Below are 21,286 nucleotides of genomic sequence, written 5' to 3'. Positions count from 1 at the left end.
CACACACACACACACACACATACTGGTTTCCATGCTGAATGGGGACCAACTTTATGATCATCACTTGTGGGGACCACCCTTTCTAAAGGTTCTAGAGGTAAGAAAAAAATTAGGGATACTTACCATAGCTTTGATAACTTATACACGCCTTCAGATATCTGAATTGATGAAGTAATGATTTGACCATGCGTTATGGGGACTTTTGAAAAATCGAGTTGACATGTCTTATAGGGACCAACTTTGCATAATATTTGCATAATTCACACAACCTCCCATTAGATTTGTGGGGACCTAATTTGCATAATTCACACAACCTCCTATTTGATTTGTGGGGACTTAATTTGCATAATTCACACAACTTCCCCTTTTGATTTGTGGGGACCTAGATAGAACAAGAAATATATTACTAATGACAAATAATAGGCATTTATACGAAGTAATTCCTCAGATTGCATTTGTCCATTTGCCCTTAAAAAAAATGGGTTCAATCTACAACCAAGCTTCACTCTTGCATAGAACACCTATGGCCAGTTTCACAGACCAGCCTTAAGATAGTCTCAGACTAAAGTGTGTGTTTAAGCCGTTTTAACTGAAAGCACATCTTAAATTAAGTCCTTTGTGTCCAAGTGCCATTGTTTTGTCTCAAGATGCACACCAGTAATGCTTATTTCTAAGACACGTTTATAAAAGCTACTTAAATGTCCTAACTGAACTAAAGGCCTAATCCTGGTTTAATCTAAATCCTGTCTGTGAAACCAGGCCCTAGTGTTGTGCTTGTAATCATCTCCTCAACATGCAGAATATTTGTTTGGATCGATTGATTGTTCTTACAATTGATTGGAATATTAGTGTGATTGAAGTGGATTATATGTGAATGGAGAACTTTTTCACTGCAACAAAGGACTGCATGCAAGTAATGAATTATTGTCTGGATATTTTCCAACCCATTTCATACCCACAGGTAAAACATTTAAACCTTTCCACTTCAAACTATTCTTTCTATAATTGTAATTTTTTCGGCCAACCTCCCAGCATCAGCTGCTACTCATTCACCTGATACTTATAAAAAATAAAACAAAATCTACTACTAATTGAGCTTCAACACATTTATTCACTACTAATAAATGTAAAACTTTACGGTCTTCAAATCGCGGTTCTTCAGTGCTTCTGGTTCAGCTTTTAAACATTTGTCACAGTCGCTCTTTGCTTGTACAATGAACGATGTGATGAATGTGATGAATCGCTTCATGTGCCTTTCCACCGCCTGCACCTCTGTCTGCTGCCAGGGTGTCTTCTGGGTACTTTTACCTAAAAGTGGACAGAAAAAACAATTGAAATGATAAAGTGTGTGCTGGAATTCCAATCCGAAGTTCTGAATCCTATTATCAGTATTTATTAGGTCTGGTTATTACAGTTTTTCTCAGTCGCTTTGGTGCATTTCTCACATCACTATTTACATTTGCACAACAGTTAAAGCAGTTCTCAGAACAATTAGTACAAACTGCAAAACCTAGTTGATAACCTGCAAAAGCGTATCACTTGCTCAAAATGGATAGCTCATTCCTCAAAAGCAAGTATTCATGTCAATGAAAGTGTCAGTGTCATCAAGATGAAAAGTCCTGACACCATTGTTTATGAACAAGATAGTCAAATGGCTTGGTTATGTTTTCATTATGACAGTTTATTCTGTAAATGTTTTCCATTGCAAAAAAGTCAGATCTTGGTAACACTACCTGTACATGCTCAAGATAGCACTATATACTATTTGAACAGCCATTTGAAAAATACAGTAAAGTTACACATTACTGTATTTAGTGAGGTAACAGAGTACAAGACACTGAATATGTATGTTTCACATTTTTACTGCATATGCTCTTTGCAATTCTAATTTGTTCACAGCATTGTGCAAATGAAATAAATACAGCTATGCATAGAGCTATGCACAACTGTAAACAATATTGCAGTACATATTGGAACTGAACATACAACATACAGTACATAGTACTGTAATCATTCATGCACATCCAGATGTTCCTCATCAGTGAAAGCTGAGATTCACCTGAGAGAAATTATTCAATTTAGGAGGCATTTTCAGAATAATAATAATAATAATAATAATAATAATAATAATAATTTAAAAAAAAGTGTAAAATTTGCTTGACAGATTGATAACTAGTTCAACATTTTTGTATGTAATGACTCAAGCAATGAAATGAGGACTATTAGTTTTATATGGAATGACTATTCAGCATTCACAAGTATAGTTAATTTTGACTGACATGACAAGCAAATGATAATGTTATATAACAGCAGAGAGTTGTATGAAAGCAATAGATGCATGTCCAAAAGCATTTGCAGTTTGTTGGAAGGAATGAGAAACTGCTACTATGATGTGCACAAATGACTAAATGTTGTGGAGGTTGAACTAACTGTTGTGCAAATGTAAATAGTGATGTGAGAAATGCACCAAAGCGACTATTATTATTATTATTATTTATTAGGTCTTTTATTATTATTATTTATTAGGTCTTTTATTAGTCGGTTAGTCGCAGGACATACAGGCGCCGGCGCGATCATTTAACTTTCAATACTCTTATCTGTATGAATAAAAGGACAGAGTAATGCAAACTGTAAAGGTTCAACTCTTATTTCTGTAAACTCACAATAACTACAAAATGTTGTGCTTTGTAAAATAATGAAAACAATCAGGATGTGCTTTCTGCTGTCTCAGTGAACTTGAGCATCACAGAAATGAGCCGAAACTCAGCGTATACTCGCCTCACACCAGGGTGGGAATTATACCGCGGCCACGGCCGCCGTTGCCCTAAACTTTGGCCTTCATGCCCCGTGAAAAAAAAATCATCGTACGGCCACAGTGGCCTGTGTGCCCTGGCCCTGTCCAAGTTCCATGTATAAAGCAGAGCATGTGAGCGGAGTGGAGCGGGAGCGAGCGGGGAGCGCGAGCGGGCGGATCTTGGACAGAGCGCAGAGCGGCAATTTCAAAAGGACAGAGCGTCGCCCTATTTCCCGCTCCAGTTTCGCTCCGCTCACACCACGAGTCTGAAGCATGCTTAGTCAAGCCTGACCCTGAATCCATCTGTCTTGCACAGTCATCAACAGTAGACTATTTTCAGTCAAAACTCAGCTCAATAATGGAGTTCAAAAACTCCAAACCATTATGTAGCCTACTATTAATAAGTCGCTCCGGAGTATAAATCGCAACAGTCAAAAAATGCGCCATGAAGAAGAAAAAACACATACAGTATAGGCCTAGCCTAAGTCGCACTGGACTATAAGTCGCATTTATTTAGAAATTTATTTCACAAAAAAAAAAAAACACAATGTTACAGACAAGTATAGCCTACTTGCCTCACAGACCTGAGACATATATATAAAGCTTGAAATGTCTACTTTTAAACAGAACAATTCAAAACGAAAGAAAACAGACTTCTCTCTTATGTAATCCGTATGAAATGTGCAATTCTCTCTGGCGCGTTCACTACTGCGAAGATCGCGAGTCAGCATCTTTCCAGCCGACACAGACATAAAAAAAATAAAAAACTGGTTTATTAGTAAACAATTAAAATGTCTCCTGCTATATTTTACATATTCATAATCATTAATTTTGCCGGTTCGTTGTGACAGCTTTTAGGTGCTTTATTGGCAGCAGCGCCACCCTTACATCGCATCAGCACCGAAAACATAGAGATTCTTTTCTTTTGGGGGCATTTTGTTTGTGTTCAGACTTTCTCAGTTGTTTTTAGGCGCGATGTTAGAGGATGCTGCTAATAAAGTTGCTAGTAGGCCCACACATTGGATTCACGTTTATTATTATAGGCTAAAAAAAATACCCCAGGTTTTATGCCGTTCGTATCATTTTATTTTGTTGTATTTATCCGCCACACCTTTAAGGCCGGTCCGTGAAAATATTGTCTGATATTAAACCGATCTGTGGCGCAAAAAAGCTTGGGGACCGCTACAAGTGATATACATGTAGATTTTTTTCCTTTTTTGGAGCGAGCGGGGGGCGATTTGAGTGGAGCGCGAAGCAAACTGCGTTGAGCGCTGAGCAATAATGATTGTGAGGGTGTATACCTTCTGGATGGAATGGTTCTCTCTCTCACACTCACATGATATAGAGGACTGAATGAATATTTTGAATGCTTTTATTGGCATTTGTGTTGTTTCTGAATGCTTTTATTGGCATTTATGTTGTTTCTATTGTTGTGTGAGGGTGTATACCTTCTGGATGTAATGGCGCTCTCTCTCTCTCTCTCATTAAAAAATGTTTTTTTTTATTAAAAAAGTCATAATCCATGTCTTATTCCAAATTAGGATGTTATGGTATCAATCTGAATGGGAAAACCATCGAATTGTACTCAATGGCCTTTGTGCCCTGTCATATGGCCTTGGTGCCCCTAAAAAAAAAAGAAAAGGTGGAGGCCAAATGGCCTTGCCCCTAAAATTACATAATTCCCACCCTGCCTCACACACACACACACGTGAGAAATATATCTATAGAAAGCTTGAAATGTCTGCTTTTAAACGAATCAATTCAAGTGGAAAATAAATACTCAGATTATGTAATCCGTATGAAATGCGAGTCACTGCGGAGATGACGAGTCTGTATCATCGACTTAATCTCTGCAGCCGAGAATATCAATAAATTATTACAATGTTTGTTTAGACAGTCTCCTTCTGACACAAGACACACTCAATCATTATTTTTGCCGGTGCGCTGCGGAACTTTAAGTGTGCGCTTGATCGCTAATTAGGCTATGTATTATATAGGCAATTAAAGGCTCATTATTATGAGTTATGGCTTATTAATATAAAAATGCGATTAGTTGACTAATAGCTTAATGAACGACTACTAGTCGACTAGAAAAAAAAAAAACTTTAGTCGAGGGCAGCCCTAGTATTTATGTCAGCATCTATATTGCAAGAGAAATTAATTTGCACTCTACCTATAAATAGAATTACACTGTCAATCAAACAGTGATTTTTACATTCAGTCACTTGGCCTGAAATGATCATTGGAGAAAAGGAAAATATATTAGGATCAATGTCTTGGCTGCAAGTTATTTTTATGCATCCATCCACTCAAACTGCTCCAGGGGTTAGGCTAGTTATTACTGATTCGGTGTTTTCATTTTTAGAACAGCTACAGTTCCTACTAGTGCCACAAAACACCTAGTAGATTCTAGCATCAACCAAGTAACCCTCTAAACAACTACAGATGGGTTCCTGAGCAACATGACTGTCAATCTCCCTCGGACTGGGGCTCCATGCAAGATCTCACCTCGTGGGGTCTCAATGATCCTAAGAAAGGTGAGAAATCAGCCCAGAACTACACGGGAGGAGCTGGTCAATGACCTAAAAAGAGCTGTGACCACCGTTTCCAAGGTTACTGTTGGTAATACACTAAGACGTCATGGTTTGAAATCATGCATGGCACGGAAGGTTCCCCTGCTTAAACCAGCACATGTCAAGGCCCGTCTTAAGTTTGCCAATGACCATTTGGATGATCCAGAGGAGTCATGGGAGAAAGTCATGTGATCAGATGAGACCAAAATAGAACTTTTTGGTCATAATTCCACTAAACGTGTTTGGAGGAAGAAGAATGATGAGTACCATCCCAAGAACACCATCCCTACTGTGAAGCATGGGGGTGGTAGCATCATGCTTTGGGGGTGTTTTTCTGCACATGGGACAGGGCGACTGCACTGTATTAAGGAGAGGATGACTGGGGCCATGTATTGCGAGATTTTGGGGAACAACCTCCTTCCCTCAGTTATGTAGTCAAATGATATGTAGATGAGGATCTGCATAGTAAAACTAGGCGTCGTAAGCTCCACATATGGTTATTTCGGGTGGAGATGCATGTACGCACAATCTTCCGCTGACTGGGATTTATAAAGTGAATTCTGCGCAGGTTCTGGCGTACGCACGGTTTTATAAGTCTGAATATTTTTTTGCGTACGCCATTTTTGGCTTTCGGGCGCACGTACACTTTTAGTAAGGTTCCTACGCACAGTTTTATAAATGAGGCCCCTGGTCTGAGATCTGGGTGTTAAAGTGCTCCTAAAGGGTCTAATTTAGTCTAAGAAATGTGTAAAGAGTTCACCTTTGGAAGAAGGCCTCACAGCACTGGCTCCTGTAGGCATCTCTTCATCTGATGGTGGTCTGGGTCTCTTGGGTGGTGGCGGCATGTCATTCCTCTTGGTAGGAGGAAGTGCCACCTCTGCTGATGGTTCTATGGAAAATAATCAAAGTTCAACATTTTCAGAAAGATACAATTTAAATGTACTATAGAATGCTGACAATACACTGTTATTTGTCACACTTATGCACTAATTATTTAAAATCATTAAAGTACAATAAACCCTAAACCTGTGCAATTGTTCATTATTGCAAGTATAATTGAACTACATCTTTCCAGCAGACATTTAATCAAATATAAGTGCAAGTAAATTGAGTATAACCATTTTATTTCATGTCTTAATCATCTGACATGATTCGTTTTGTGCCATGACACAACCAACACGAGAAGAGAGCAGATCAGCTAGTGTTTTATGAAAAATGAAAAATGTACAAGTTTCTCCTATGAAATATATTTTTTATGGTAGTAAACTCACAAAAAAATATTCACTCCAGAATGAATGTTTAGTGTAATTTAGTTGAAGAATAGCTTGGAGGCATTTGATTCATTACACAATGAGCCGTTTCGTCAAAAAAAACAACATTTGTTCAGCATACTAAAGCATCTTCTTTAATGTTGGCTATGATGTTAGAACAATATTTTTGTCTGTCAGGTCTTCACAAGTTACGTGACTGAAAATTATGAATAACTGCAAAATGTAATAGTGTATTTTGACAGTAATACAAACCGTCAACAGTAGATGAACAGTGTCCCTCTTGTATGCTCCCGTCTTCCTCATCACAGTCAATAACGTTTCTGTGGAAGTTCAAAGTACAGCTTAACAATGGTATATAATGGATCATAAACACCTGGTATACGAATAGATGGTAGGGGTGTAACGGTTCACAAAATTTACGTTTCAGTTCAATACGATACACTTGTGTCACGGTTCGGTACGTTTTTGATACAGCAAAAAGAAAAAAAATGCCAGAGTAATTTCCTTGATTTAATTTTTTTATTCTTTTTTTTATTAAAACTAACATCATAAAGTATGATTTTTTTTTACTTTGAGCAATTCTGGAGCTATAATTGACTCTTCTTAGGAGCATATAAAACAAAACGCTCCTTGGAAAAAGTGAAATGTAATATTGTAGTAGTTATAAACAAAGGTTTATTTTAGTTCAGATTAACATTTGAGGGCAGCAATTGTATTTACAATGTCAAGTCAAGTCATCTTCATTTATATAGCGCTTTTAACAATGTAGATTGTCTCAAAGCAGCTTTACAGAGATAAGCTTATAATTTAAGGTAACAGAGATTGTTTCGGCTTTACAGCAGAGTTAAGTTATTTCCATCTAAAGTTAGTTTTGATTGATTTGCTTCCGTCGCAACGATCAAGCAATGTAGCCGCTAAGACGACACCATTCCCTCTACACAGACTTTAAACGCGAACCTGTGAGAAACGCTGATGGCGTTCACATGCGCATTTAGAATGGGTTCTATAGTTATGTGCGTTTGAATATACGCAGGTTTGGAATTCCCTACAAGCCAAGCCTAAACAAAGTACTTGTCTTTCCTTATAAATTTTGATAAAGAATTTTATTTTATTTTGTTGCTTTGGGGTAGGAACGCGAAACGAACAACGCCTTTCCCGACAACGCCTTATCTGTAGAGTGGTAGTGGGATCCTCCATAGGGAGAGACTAGTTGGCACTTCAGCACTGCGTTGTCATCGGTCCAGGCGAAAGTCATTCGTCAGATCTGGATACGGCCTGGATCCGGCAGGCTGCAGGAAAACCTCGGGATAAACACAGACACTAAAATTAGCGTAGATGCCATTCTTCTCATGATGTAACGAGTACATCAGGATTTTTGGGAAGTGTTCCCGAAAGCTAGGTCAAAGAGATGTGTCTTTAGTCTAGCTTTGAACTGACAGAGTGTGTCTGCTTCCCGGACAATGGTAGGAAGACTGTTCCAGAGTTTTGGTGCTAAATAGGAAAAGGATCTACCGCCAGCAGTCGATTTTGATATTCTAGGTATTAGTAACTGGCCGGAATTTTGAGATCGCAATAGACGTGACGGACTATAATGCGTTAAGAGCTCGCTCAAGTACTGCGGAGCTAAACCATTTAGTGCTTTGTAAGTGATCAGCAATATTTTAAAATTTATGCGATGTTTAATAGGGAGCCAATGCAGTTTTGACAGAACCGGGCTAATATGGTCATACTTCCTGGTTCTAGTAAGAACTCGAGCTGCTGCGTTTTGGACCAGCTGTAGTTTGTTTATTAAGCGTGCAGGACAACCACCCAGTAGAGCATTACAATAATCTAGCCTTGAGGTCATGAACGCATGAACTAATTGTTCCGCATTTGTCAATGAGAGCATATGGTGTAATTTAGATATATTTTTAAATGGAAAAATGCAGTTTTACAGATACTAGACACGTGACTTTCAAATGAAAGATTGGTATCAAAGAGCACACCCAGGTTCCTAACCGACGACGAAGACTTAACAGAGCAGCCATCAAGTGTTAGACAGTATTCTAGGTTATTACGTGAGGAAGTTTTTTGTCCAATAATTAGAAACTCTGTTTTTTCAGAATTTAGAAGTAGGAAATTACGAGTCATCCAATTTTTTTATATCCGCTATGCATTCCGTTCATTTTGTGAATTGATAAGTTTCGTTAGGTTTTGAAGAAATATAGAGCTGAGTATCATCGGCATAACAGTGAAAGCTAATGCCATGTTTCCTAATGATTTCTCCTAATGGTAGCATGTACAGAGTGAACAGCAGCGGTCCTAGTACTGAGCCTTGTGGTACGCCATACTGAACTTGTGATCGATGAGACATCTCATCATTTACTGCTACAAACTGATAACGGTCAGATAAGTATGATTTAAACCATGCTAGTGCATTTCCACTAATGCCAACATAATGTTCTAATCTATTTAAAAGAACGTTGTGGTCAATGGTGTCAAATGCAGCACTAAGATCGAGTAACACTAATAGAGAGATACAACCACGATCGGATGATAAGAGCAAATCATTTGTGACTCTAACGAGAGCTGTCTCGGTACTATGGTACGGTCTAAATCCTGAATGGAAATCCTCGCAGAGATCATTTCTTTCAAGAAAGGAACACAGTTGTGAGGATACTGCCTTTTCTAATATCTTTGACAGAAAAGGTAGATTCGAGATCGGCCTATAATTGACTAATTCTGTAGGATCAAGTTGCGTTTTTTTAACAAGCGGTTTAATCATAGCCAGCTTAAAGGTTTTTGGTACGTATCCTAGAGACAAAGACGAATTAATGATATTAAGAAGAGGATCTATGACCTCTGGAAGTATTTCTTTCAGTAGCTTAGTTGGTATAGGGTCTAACATACATGTTGTAGATTTAGATGATTTAATGAGTTTAGTAAATTCTTCCTCTCCTATATCAACGAATTAATCCAATTTTTCCTCAGGGAGACTACAATGCACTGCCTGATGCGATACTGTAGTAGACGGTTGCATAGTTATAATTTTGTCCCTGATATTATCAATCTTATAAGTGAAGAAGTTCATAAAATCATTACTGCTGTGTTGCTTGGAAACTTCGGTGCTTGAAGCTTTATTTTTCGTTAGTTTAGCCACCGTTTCAAATAAATACCTAGGATTATGTTTATTTTCTTCTAATAGGGTTGAAAAATAAGCAGATCTAGCAGCTTTTAAAGCCTCTCTGTAAGTAATTGAGCTCTCCTTCCATGAAATGCGAAATACCTCTAGTTTTGTTTTCTTCCAGTTGCGCTCCATTTTTCTGGCTGCTCTCTTAAGGGCCTGAGTGTGCTCGTTGTACCACGGCGTTGGACTATTTTCTTTAATCTTCTTTAAGCGCAACGGAGCAACTGTGTCTAAAGTGCTGGAAAAGAGAGAGTTAAACATTTCTGTTGTAATATCGAGTTTATTTTAATGTCAAAATAAAACCAACGTAATGTTACTTGAAGGCATTATAGCCTACTATTCCTGCCAAACTTCCATGGTTGCAGTTAGTGTTACTACAGTAAATCCATGGTAAATCCATCTGTGGACACCGGATAGTTCATTTATGGCACAATGTTTCTCCTGGTTTCCACGTCAGAGCTGTTTGAACCGTTAATAACGGAGAAATGTGAATGTTTCTCACAAGATCTCTCAGCGATGTTATTACTTCTGTGGCGAATTCAAATGATTTCTTTACTGGATCTCTTATTAGCGCTGTGTAGTAACAGTGTCGTATGATCATGATCAGCTTGCGCTGCACTGGTCCAAACTGATAAACGGTCCGTCAACCACACAATAACGAGCAGTTTCGTTCCGCTTGCATTACGTTTGCCATTTGACGTTGGACAATGTTGTGGTCGCGCCGGCGTCTCTTACATAACGAGAGCGCTTGCCACACGCGACCCGCCTACATTTGAAATAACGAAATTTTGGTCGGCAGGAAAAATGGTCCAACGAACCGTTCGGTTTGAAAATGCGTACCGAACACAGAACCGAAAGCATCGTACCAAACAGTTCAATACGAATACGTGTATCGTTACACCCCTAATAGATGGTAAACAGAAAATCAAACAGAAAATCAAACAAAAGTCAAATAAAATACCACACCATCAGGATCTATCCCAATTTCATCCAAGTTCTTGCCATGGAACTCAGCTAATCTTCCTTGCTCAAGAGCCATTAGAACTTTGCTGATCTTGGCAAGTTGCAGGGTCTTCTCAGGGAGTCGATAGAACTCATGATGGATTCTTATGTCGTGTCCAAGAAAGTTTGCCAGCTGGTCCATCTCGGTGTCAGTCATATTCAGCACTGTTGAAAGGGTTGCGGCATGCTTTCGCAGTCTTGTAGATGTCAGTGACTTGGGACACTTTGCGTCACACACCTTTGCAAAGCCACGGAGGCAGTCTGACCCTCGAAAATATGTCATGGCTTCTGGTCTTGCAAACATATAGGAATTGTCTTTCAGAACCCCACAAGCCTCTCTCTGCTTAACAAGGAGTTCTAAGGCACATAGCATTTTTGAAGTCAGAAGAATTGGAACTGGTCGACCACGCTTCCCCCTTGCGATAACCCTTGTGAAGTGTCTGCAGAGATTGTTTTCCACTTCAGAGAGTGCCCAGTCCACATCCTCATGTGGATCAGAAGTGTCTCTTGATAGAAATGCAGACAAAGGCATGCTCGAAACCACTCCTTCCCTGCGCCGGTTAAAGAGAATCATCTGGGCTAGACACACCTTTGCCAGAAAAAAAAACAATTATTCCTGTCCAGCAAACCTTGCTCACACACACATCTTGATTAAAACCAGCTTCATGAGGACCTTTCACACACAACGTTATATTTCCTTATGGGGACTAGTTTCATCATATTCAACACACAAGTTTGAACTCAAACACTGACTGAAAGTGTGTTGTGGGGACGTCGTGAGTGTCCATTTTAAAGCAACAATTAACCTAGAAAATAAATCCCTGTGAAGGATAAAACTGGCCCTAAATACTCCACTAGCACTAAACTACAGGACACATGTCGTTACATGGTTTAATGTACTAATTTACACCAGATACGCATCAAAATATGCCTAAAAATCACTAAACCATGACAAAGAGAGACAGTAGACCTAAATCTTTAGTGATGAATGTGAACGTACCTGTTGAGGAGAGTTGATCTGAGCAGATTCATCATCCATCTGAGTCTCTGACTGGAGAGAAGGATCAGAAGCACTCGCTGCGCTGGTTTTAATGGCAACGCTGGTTATCTGTAAGAGACAACATTCATAATGACAAGATATTAGAACATGGAAACACAAGAGAGAAATCTGAAGCAGATACCACATGATTTCAGAGAAATAGACAAATCAACTTCATCTAAAACATTTATTCCTGTCCAGTCAACCCCTGTCTGCGCTCACACACATCTGGATAAAACCCGGCTTCATGGGGACCTTTCACACACCTTCATGGGGACCTTTCACACACAATGTTATAGTTCCTTATGGGGACTAGTTTCATCAAATTCAACACATGAGTTTGAACTCAAACACTGACTGAAAGTGTGTTGTGGGGACGTCGTGAGTGTCCATTTTAAAGCAACAATTAACCTAGAAAATAATTCCCTGTGAAGGATAAAACTGGCCCTAAATACTCCACTAGCACTAAACTACAGGACACATGTCGTTACACGGTTTAATGTACTAATTTACACCAGATACGCATCAAAATATGCCTAAAAATCACTAAACCATGACAAAGAGAGACAGTAGACCTAAATCTTTAGTGATGAATGTGAACGTACCTGTTGAGGAGAGTTGATCTGAGCAGATTCATCATCCATCTGAGTCTCTGACTGGAGAGAAGGATCAGAAGCACTCGCTGCGCTGGTTTTAATGGCAACGCTGGTTATCTGTAAGAGACAACATTCATAATGACAAGATATTAGAACATGGAAACACAAGAGAAAAATTTGAAGCAGATACCACATGATTTTATAAAAAGAGACAAATCAACTTCATCTAAAACATTTATTCCTGTCCAGTCAACCCCTGTCTGCGCTCACGCACATCTGGATAAAACCCGGCTTCATGGGGACCTTTCACACACCTTCATGGGGACCTTTCACACACAATGTCATAGTTCCTTATGGGGACTAGTTTCATCAAATTCAACACATGAGTTTGAACTCAAACACTGACTGAAAGTGTGTTGTGGGGACGTCGTGAGTGTCCATTTTAAAGCAACAATTAACCTAGAAAATAATTCCCTGTGAAGGATAAAACTGGCCCTAAATACTCCACTAGCACTAAACTACAGGACACATGTCGTTACACGGTTTAATGTACTAATTTACACCAGATACGCATCAAAATATGCCTAAAAATCACTAAACCATGACAAAGAGAGACAGTAGACCTAAATCTTTAGTGATGAATGTGAACGTACCTGTTGAGGAGAGTTGATCTGAGCAGATTCATCATCCATCTGAGTCTCTGACTGGAGAGAAGGATCAGAAGCACTCGCTGCGCTGGTTTTAATGGCAACGCTGGTTATCTGTAAGAGACAACATTCATAATGACAAGATATTAGAACATGGAAACACAAGAGAGAAATCTGAAGCAGATACCACATGATTTCAGAGAAATAGACAAATCAACTTCATCTAAAACATTTATTCCTGTCTAGTCAACCCCTGTCTGCGCTCACACACATCTGGATAAAACCCGGCTTCATGGGGACCTTTCACACACCTTCATGGGGACCTTTCACACACAATGTCATAGTTCCTTATGGGGACTAGTTTCATCAAATTCAACACATGAGTTTGAACTCAAACACTGACTGAAAGTGTGTTGTGGGGACGTCGTGAGTGTCCATTTTAAAGCAACAATTAACCTAGAAAATAATTCCCTGTGAAGGATAAAACTGGCCCTAAATACTCCACTAGCACTAAACTACAGGACACATGTCGTTACACGGTTTAATGTACTAATTTACACCAGATACGCATCAAAATATGCCTAAAAATCACTAAACCATGACAAAGAGAGACAGTAGACCTAAATCTTTAGTGATGAATGTGAACGTACCTGTTGAGGAGAGTTGATCTGAGCAGATTCATCATCCATCTGAGTCTCTGACTGGAGAGAAGGATCAGAAGCACTCGCTGCGCTGGTTTTAATGGCAACGCTGGTTATCTGTAAGAGACAACATTCATAATGACAAGATATTAGAACATGGAAACACAAGAGAGAAATCTGAAGCAGATACCACATGATTTCAGAGAAATAGACAAATCAACTTCATCTAAAACATTTATTCCTGTCTAGTCAACCCCTGTCTGCGCTCACACACATCTGGATAAAACCCGGCTTCATGGGGACCTTTCACACACCTTCATGGGGACCTTTCACACACAATGTTATAGTTCCTTATGGGGACTAGTTTCATCAAATTCAACACATGAGTTTGAACTCAAACACTGACTGAAAGTGTGTTGTGGGGACGTCGTGAGTGTCCATTTTAAAGCAACAATTAACCTAGAAAATAAATCCTTATGAAGGATAAAACTGGCCCTAAATACTCCACTAGCACTAAACTACAGGACACATGTCGTTACACGGTTTAATGTACTAATTTACACCAGATACGCATCAAAATATGCCTAAAAATCACTAAACCATGACAAAGAGAGACAGTAGACCTAAATCTTTAGTGATGAATGTGAACGTACCTGTTGAGGAGAGTTGATCTGAGCAGATTCATCATCCATCTGAGTCTCTGACTGGAGAGAAGGATCAGAAGCACTCGCTGCGCTGGTTTTAATGGCAACGCTGGTTATCTGTAAGAGACAACATTCATAATGACAAGATATTAGAACATGGAAACACAAGAGAGAAATTTGAAGCAGATACCACATGATTTTATAGAAAGAGACAAATCAACTTCATCTAAAACATTTATTCCTGTCCAGTCAACCCCTGTCTGCGCTCACACACATCTGGATAAAACCCGGCTTCATGGGGACCTGTCACACACCTTCATGGGGACCTTTCACACACAACGTTATAGTTCCTTATGGGGACTAGTTTCACCAAATTCAACACATGAGTTTGAACTCAAACACTGACTGAAAGTGTGTTGTGGGGACTTCGTGAGTGTCCATTTTAAAGCAACAATTAACCTAGAAAATAATTCCCTGTGAAGGATAAAACTGGCCCTAAATACTCCACTAGCACTAAACTACAGGACACATGTCGTTACACGGTTTAATGTACTAATTTACACCAGATACGCATCAAAATATGCCTAAAAATCACTAAACCATGACAAAGAGAGACAGTAGACCTAAATCTTTAGTGATGAATGTGAACGTACCTGTTGAGGAGAGTTGATCTGAGCAGATTCATCATCCATCTGAGTCTCTGACTGGAGAGAAGGATCAGAAGCACTCGCTGCACTGGTTTTAATGGCAACGCTGGTTATCTGTAAGAGACAACATTCATAATGACAAGATATTAGAACATGGAAACACAAGAGAGAAATCTGAAGCAGATACCACAGGATTTCAGAGAAATAGACAAATCAACTTCATCTAAAACATTTATTCCTGTCCAGTCAACCCCTGTCTGCGCTCACACACATCTGGATAAAACCCGGCTTCATGGGGACCTTTCACACACCTTCATGGGGACCTTTCACACACCACGTTATAGTTCCTTATGGGGACTAGTTTCATCAAATTCAACACACAAGTTTTAAGTCAAACACTGACTGAAAGTGTGTTGTGGGGACGTCGTGACTGTCCATTTTAAAGCAACAATTAATCCAGAAAAAAATCCCTGTGAAGGATAAAACTGGCCCTAAATACTCCACTAGCACTAACCTACTGGACACATGTCGTTACACGGTTTAATTTACTAATTTACACCAGATACGCATCAAAATATGCTTAAAAATCACTAAACCATGACAAAGAGAGACAGTAGACCTAAATCTTTAGTGATGAATGTAGGGATGCACCGATCCGATACTCAGTATCGGAATCGGCTCCGATACTGCCATTTTTGGCGGATCGGGTATCGGTCAGACAAGGCCGATCCAAATCCGATATTGTGCGTATACTATTCAGTGTTATTGTTAAGCCCCACAAACATTATAAAGCACCATAAGTTTTCGTGCACAATATTTTAAGTGTTCTGAAGCCATTATACAGTATAATGTGAGATATAAATTAATATTTAAGTGTTAAATTCAAGATCACGTAAACGTTTCCCTCAGCTGCGGCTGTCAATCATTCTTCATTCAGCACTCAAACAGCGCGTCGCGTCCGGTTATGACAGAACACACGATGAAACTCTCTCCAAGATGATTCAATGTTACTATTATTATACTTGATCTGTAGATAAAGGTCTATGGTTTCACATAAAACAACTTTATCTTGCTGGACTTTATTGCTGTACCTTAATCATGTTACTTTCCACCGGGTGTCTGTTAGATCACAACAGTAGAGTAAAGTCAGGTACTATTTGTTCTTCACGCGCACAGTAACTGAAATTTAAAAGAAAATGCTGAATAGACTATTGCATAGATAGATACTGTATAATACACTATGCATCATATGTATTTTCTTTGTGCTTTAAACTTTTCAATGCGGACTCGACGCGCTGCGCGCTGTGACTCATGTTGCTTCAAGAGCATCATTCTGCGCTCGGGATGCGCATAAGCGCTGTGGGCCACACTGTATTGGAGCCTTTCATATCGTAATACAGGGACGCAATGAAAGATTATTAATAGCCGTTCTTGTCCTGTCCTATCTATTATGTTGCTACCTTATTAAACAGCTGTGCTATACATTTAAAAAATGTCTCAATTTTATAGTAGGATATAAAATAATTGCTATTTTTATCTTGTTTTTCATGAATGTATTTTACAACAATACAAAGAGCAATGTGTAAAGTTTTACCAGATTTAGTGTTACACTTATTGTCTCTAATTTGTTCTCCACTAAACATTTTTTTCACAAAATGTTCAGATTTTATACAATTAATTGTGCACTCGTGATTTTTCTAGACTAAATTTTATTGCTGAATTATCCACTAATCTAGTTTATAATAGCATTTATGTCAGATTATGATCATATATTTTTTGTTGGTGTTTTTCTTTTTTTTCAGTTCTTATCAGTTTAACACAGAGTAATAGAAATTCTACTTGATAAAAAAAAAACTGCGCTGGTATCGGTACGGATCGGTATCGGCCGATACTCAGAATTTTTGGTATCGGATCGGTTCTGAAAAAATGGTATCGTTGCATCCCTAGATGAATGTGAACGTACCTGTTGAGGAGAGTTGATCTGAGCAGATTCATCATCCATCTGAGTCTCTGACTGGAGAGAAGGATCAGAAGCACTCGCTGCACTGGTTTTAATGGCAACGCTGGTTATCTGTAAGAGACAACATTCATAATGACAAGATATTAGAACATGGAAACACAAGAGATAAATCTGAAGCAGATACCACATGATTTCAGAATTAAAAAAAAAAAAAAAAAATACAAAAACATTTACAATTAAAACATGTCTTCATTTTACATAGTTAATCTTTAGTTTATTTTTGTGATTACATTTCACCCATAAGTTGCAATAAGGCCATTGCATGCCACACATAACTTGCAGAAAGAAAAGTGGCCTAAGACTGTACCACCTCACTCTTTAAATGTATAAATTTTAGGGGTGGGGTAGAAACACTGACCTAAAACGTAACTTAACTTATCATTTATAGACATGATTAGATTCATAGATTTCTAATAGATTCAAATTATAATCTATTCAACCAACAACTTGCTTAACATGTTGCAACAATGATATATTCTGTACACAGTGTGCTTTGCAACATACTTGTGTTCTCCAAGGGTAGTCTTCTCCTCCATAATCATAGGCAATTTCTTCTCCTTCTTTAATGTCATCCAGGGCAAACAGACAAAGGTGAGGCTTTCCATTGACGTCAGTTTTCTTCATCTTACAATTTGGATATTTGTGGTCATCAATAACGATCCGCCGAAACGATCCATCTTCTCTTGAGGCATCAATACTTAAATATGAAAGCATGAGAAAAGGATGAATACAAGTATTACAATATACCACCCCAAATCAGTGTCTTTTTTTACTATAGTTTAGCACAGGGTTTCTCAAACTCAGTCCTGGAGGGCCACTGTCCTGCACAGTTTAGCTCCAAAACTGATCAAACACACCTAGCTGTGAGTTTCTAGTGATCCTGAAGACATTGATTAGTTTGCTCAGGTGTGTTTGATCAGGGTTGGAGCTAAACTGTGCAGGACAGTGGCCCTGCAGGACTGAGTTTGAGAGACCCTGGTTTAGCATAAGGAATATGGTGCAACTTGACTTCTTACCACCATGTTTTCCCTCGCCAAATGAAATCAAACATAAATGCAGCACAGGATGCGTGGTAACATGTTCTTCTTCTCTGCAGCTCTGCATCATTTATCATATCTCCCCTGTACTCAAAATCACCTTTGCAAAAGGCACCCTTTGCGAATAGACCACGTCCTGCAAAATACAGAATTTTTTTTTTTTCACCAAAAATAAAATCTTATAGATAAAGGATGCCAAATACACAAAAAGACATCAATAGTTGGCAGCAGTATGGTTAGGACATGCATATGATGGTAAATATTAAATGATAAATCACACCACCTTACCTTTCACTGGATTGATATACTTCACATCTAATTTGAATGTTTTGTCAGTCTTCGAAACAACATGATGCATGGCATCCTTAAGGGGGCTGATTCGTGGTGGCATTTCAAACTGAGAGAAAAAAAATTGTAATAAATAATAGTGTGAAAATGGGGAGACATGCAGAATTAAACTAGCATGTTCAATAAGTAGATAAGAATGTTATTGTAATGTAACACTGCATTACAATGATATCGTATGTATCAATGTAAGACAAGAAATCAGAACTCAAGGATATCACATTTATTGACTAACTTACTAGCCTTGAGGGCATAAACTCAACATTTTCACTTAGGCTCTAATCTCTCACAAAACCAACATCTATATAATCCCAGGTAGCCTTGACAATTAACTACTTATTTGGCTCTTAACCTAACTACTCTTTTGAACGATCTCGCCATACAAACCCCAGTTTATTTTAAGTTACTGTCATAATTAAAACAAAGTTTATTCATTTAAAGCTACTTACCATTTCAGTGTTTTTATTTTTGCCTAACGTTACTTAATTGCTCTGTTAACGATATCAATACTAAAAGTCAAACACAAGTGTGATATTCCTCCCCCTCACCCTGTCCTGACAAGTAATAAAACATAACATTACCTTTAATTTAAAGTAGAAAATAATCTACTGTCCAGCACGCGAACTAGACAGAAACAGACTTAATAACCCAATTCCTTCATTAGCAATCAATCAGACTAAACACCTGACGACACTTTTCAGTTGAAATGAAGTACTTAACATTACATTGTATGATTTTGTGATCGCTTATTGGAAAAACACAAAAACACGTCAGGCCACACTTAGCCTCAACAATTAGCACTAACTAGCTAGCAGCTAACGTTAGCCCGCTGCCTAATCTAATTAACCTAACTGGTTTCATACATATGTGCTTAACGTACCTTGAGCTTCACTTTTATCCTCTGCAGAAGTTTAGATCCTTAGTTGGCATCTCCAGTAAATAATCTTCTTCTTTGTCTTCCGTGTACAGTATCAATTTAATACTTATATTTTCAAGTTGTTGTTGAATTCCTTCCTTATGAGGACCCGGAAGTGGGCGGTACTCAACCATAATTGGAAAATGTGTGTGTGGAGAAGTGAGTGCATTACCAGCCAAAAATGTTTGGGGGCGCAGCTGAGCACACACTTCACACACTCACACTACCTCATAATCGTGTGTTATGGGCCAATGCTGAAACTCCGCCCAGCACCTTCAGAATAGTTCCTCTATTCAATTCAATGGGTCATCCTTATGGGGACCTGATTTTTGGTCCCCACAACGCAAGAGGTCCCCATTACGTGACTGTGTAAACAGATTCTTGTCCCCACAACGTGATAAATACCAACTCACACACACACACACACACACACACACACACACACCAGATCTGATGAAGGACATGCCTAGACCAATCGCTGTTTTTCCTATAGCTGCTGTATAGATAAATTAGTGTGCGTTTACTCGACAATGGTGTACTAAAAACGTAAAGAAAAAGAAAACGATGTTGATCCCTGTTTGCACGGACTCAGAAAACGACAAAAAATGCTCTATTATACATGACAGACAAAATAAAGAAAGAATATGCACCTCCACACATACACATTCGAACGTTCATGCTTATAGACTAAACATGAAATCCACATGTGCATGCCGCCACTGTTTTCACAGATTTCCGTTTTTTGAAGTTTACACGGTGATGATAACGGTATTGTTTTCAAAAACTTGCACTTTGAAACCTGTTTCAAAGTCTGCATTCTCAGGCCACCTGGACGCTGTTGTCGTGTAAATAAACGCCCAGAACCCATAAAAAGTTTTCTATTTTCAGTTCAAAGAGGTGTTGTATAAACGCCGCCCCCAAATCAATAACTAATGATTTTTACAATGGAAAGTAATCAATGCTGAAATTATTTAAACTGGACAATGACTTTCTTCTAAAGCTCCTTTACAGCCAAAACAAACTTTGTAGCATTAAAGGTGCACTAAGCGATGCCACGTGTTTTTTAGGCCAAAACATTTTTTGTCAAATACAGCAGACATTTCCTCACTATCCACTAGCTGGCTGTCACCTGAACACACTGTAAAAAAACACTGTCTCTCTAGACACCACAGGCTCCACAAACAGCAACAAAAACAAACTGGGCTCACCTGCACCACGAAACAAAATAAACAGAGTTCCAGCAATAGACCTTTCTCATAATAACCGGAAATACGTAATCGTTGTGGAAGCAGAGTTCCTGTCAAGCGTCAACATATCAGATAAACATACCTGGGCAAGAGAAAATGGATCAGAGATTCTTTACAACTTCGAAAAAAAATTCACTTGTCATGGTCCAGTTGTTGATGACTTTGTAAAATGGTGATGCTTGTCTGCAGCTGGATGCATCTAAGACCAAAGATATGACTATTGATTTCAGAACTGAAGCTCATTCTTCCCAGTATACATTCATTAAAAGTGAGAAGGTGGAGTGTGTGGAAAGTTATAAATATTTAGGACTATTATTGACAATAAACTGCGTTTTGGTGTAAATACCAAAAAGAAGTCTGACAGTTTTATTCAACCGTTATGTCCTTATTAATCATGCTTTTAGGTAGTTCTACCAGAAAGACTCGGGAGATAAAATGATATAACAAGAGTAAATTTATTAATAGCTCAGCAAGCATAGTCTTTGGCGTAGGCCCCGTCCTTAGCAAGCAATGCGAGGGTAACGGAATCTGCAAATCCCGCCTGAAGATGAAGGCAGGGGCGCAGCCGACCCCCTGGAGGTAAAGGAAGGGACCATCCTGGTGGTGGTGGGGAGGATGGAGGGAAAGGACCATCTTGGAGGTGGTTGGGGAGGATGGAGGTAATTGGCGCCGTCAGTATCTGCGAACTCAGACGGATGTAA

The 21,286-nt window shown here is 38.8% G+C and overlaps 1 protein-coding gene across 5 annotated transcripts; it reads right to left on the bottom strand.

Moving 5' to 3' along the window:
* Positions 1-1,091: 1,091 nt before the first annotated feature.
* LOC307151524 (uncharacterized protein) lies at positions 1,092-19,783 on the bottom strand. Of its 5 annotated transcripts, XM_079859613.1 has the most exons (15): positions 19,303-19,783; positions 18,366-18,474; positions 18,057-18,213; positions 17,545-17,737; positions 16,984-17,091; positions 15,027-15,134; positions 14,383-14,490; positions 13,739-13,846; positions 13,095-13,202; positions 12,451-12,558; positions 11,807-11,914; positions 10,771-11,395; positions 6,891-6,958; positions 6,128-6,256; positions 1,092-1,308 (listed from the first exon to the last, which is right to left on the bottom strand). In XM_079859613.1, the coding sequence occupies exons 2-14, from the start codon at positions 18,466-18,468 to the stop codon at positions 6,143-6,145; spliced, it is 2,016 nt and encodes a 671-aa protein (XP_079715739.1). In that variant the 5' UTR covers positions 18,469-18,474; positions 19,303-19,783; the 3' UTR covers positions 1,092-1,308; positions 6,128-6,142. The 5 variants fall into 5 exon arrangements, with proteins under 5 accessions (XP_079715739.1, XP_079715738.1, XP_079715740.1 ...); XM_079859612.1 differs by having other exon boundaries at positions 18,366-19,783; XM_079859614.1 differs by lacking the exon at positions 11,807-11,914 and having other exon boundaries at positions 19,303-19,781.
* Between the last annotated feature and the right edge of the window lie 1,503 nt (positions 19,784-21,286).

The sequence above is a fragment of the Squalius cephalus genome (assembly GCF_949319135.1).
Source record: "Squalius cephalus genome assembly, chromosome: 23".
NCBI lineage: Eukaryota > Metazoa > Chordata > Actinopteri > Cypriniformes > Leuciscidae > Squalius > Squalius cephalus.
Note: the sequence above shows the minus strand (reverse complement) of the source record. Positions and strands in the feature narration are given on the sequence as shown.

Coding starts and splice junctions, on each gene's coding strand:
- LOC307151524 (XM_079859612.1), bottom strand. CDS start 18,468: ATGCCACCACGAATCAGCCCCCTTAAGGATGCCATGCATCATGTTGTT. Junction 12,559..13,094: donor AGATCAACTCTCCTCAACAG/GTACGTTCACAT, acceptor TGTCTCTTACAG/ATAACCAGCGTTGCCATTAA. Junction 6,257..6,890: donor CTGTTCATCTACTGTTGACG/GTTTGTATTACT, acceptor TATTTTCCATAG/AACCATCAGCAGAGGTGGCA.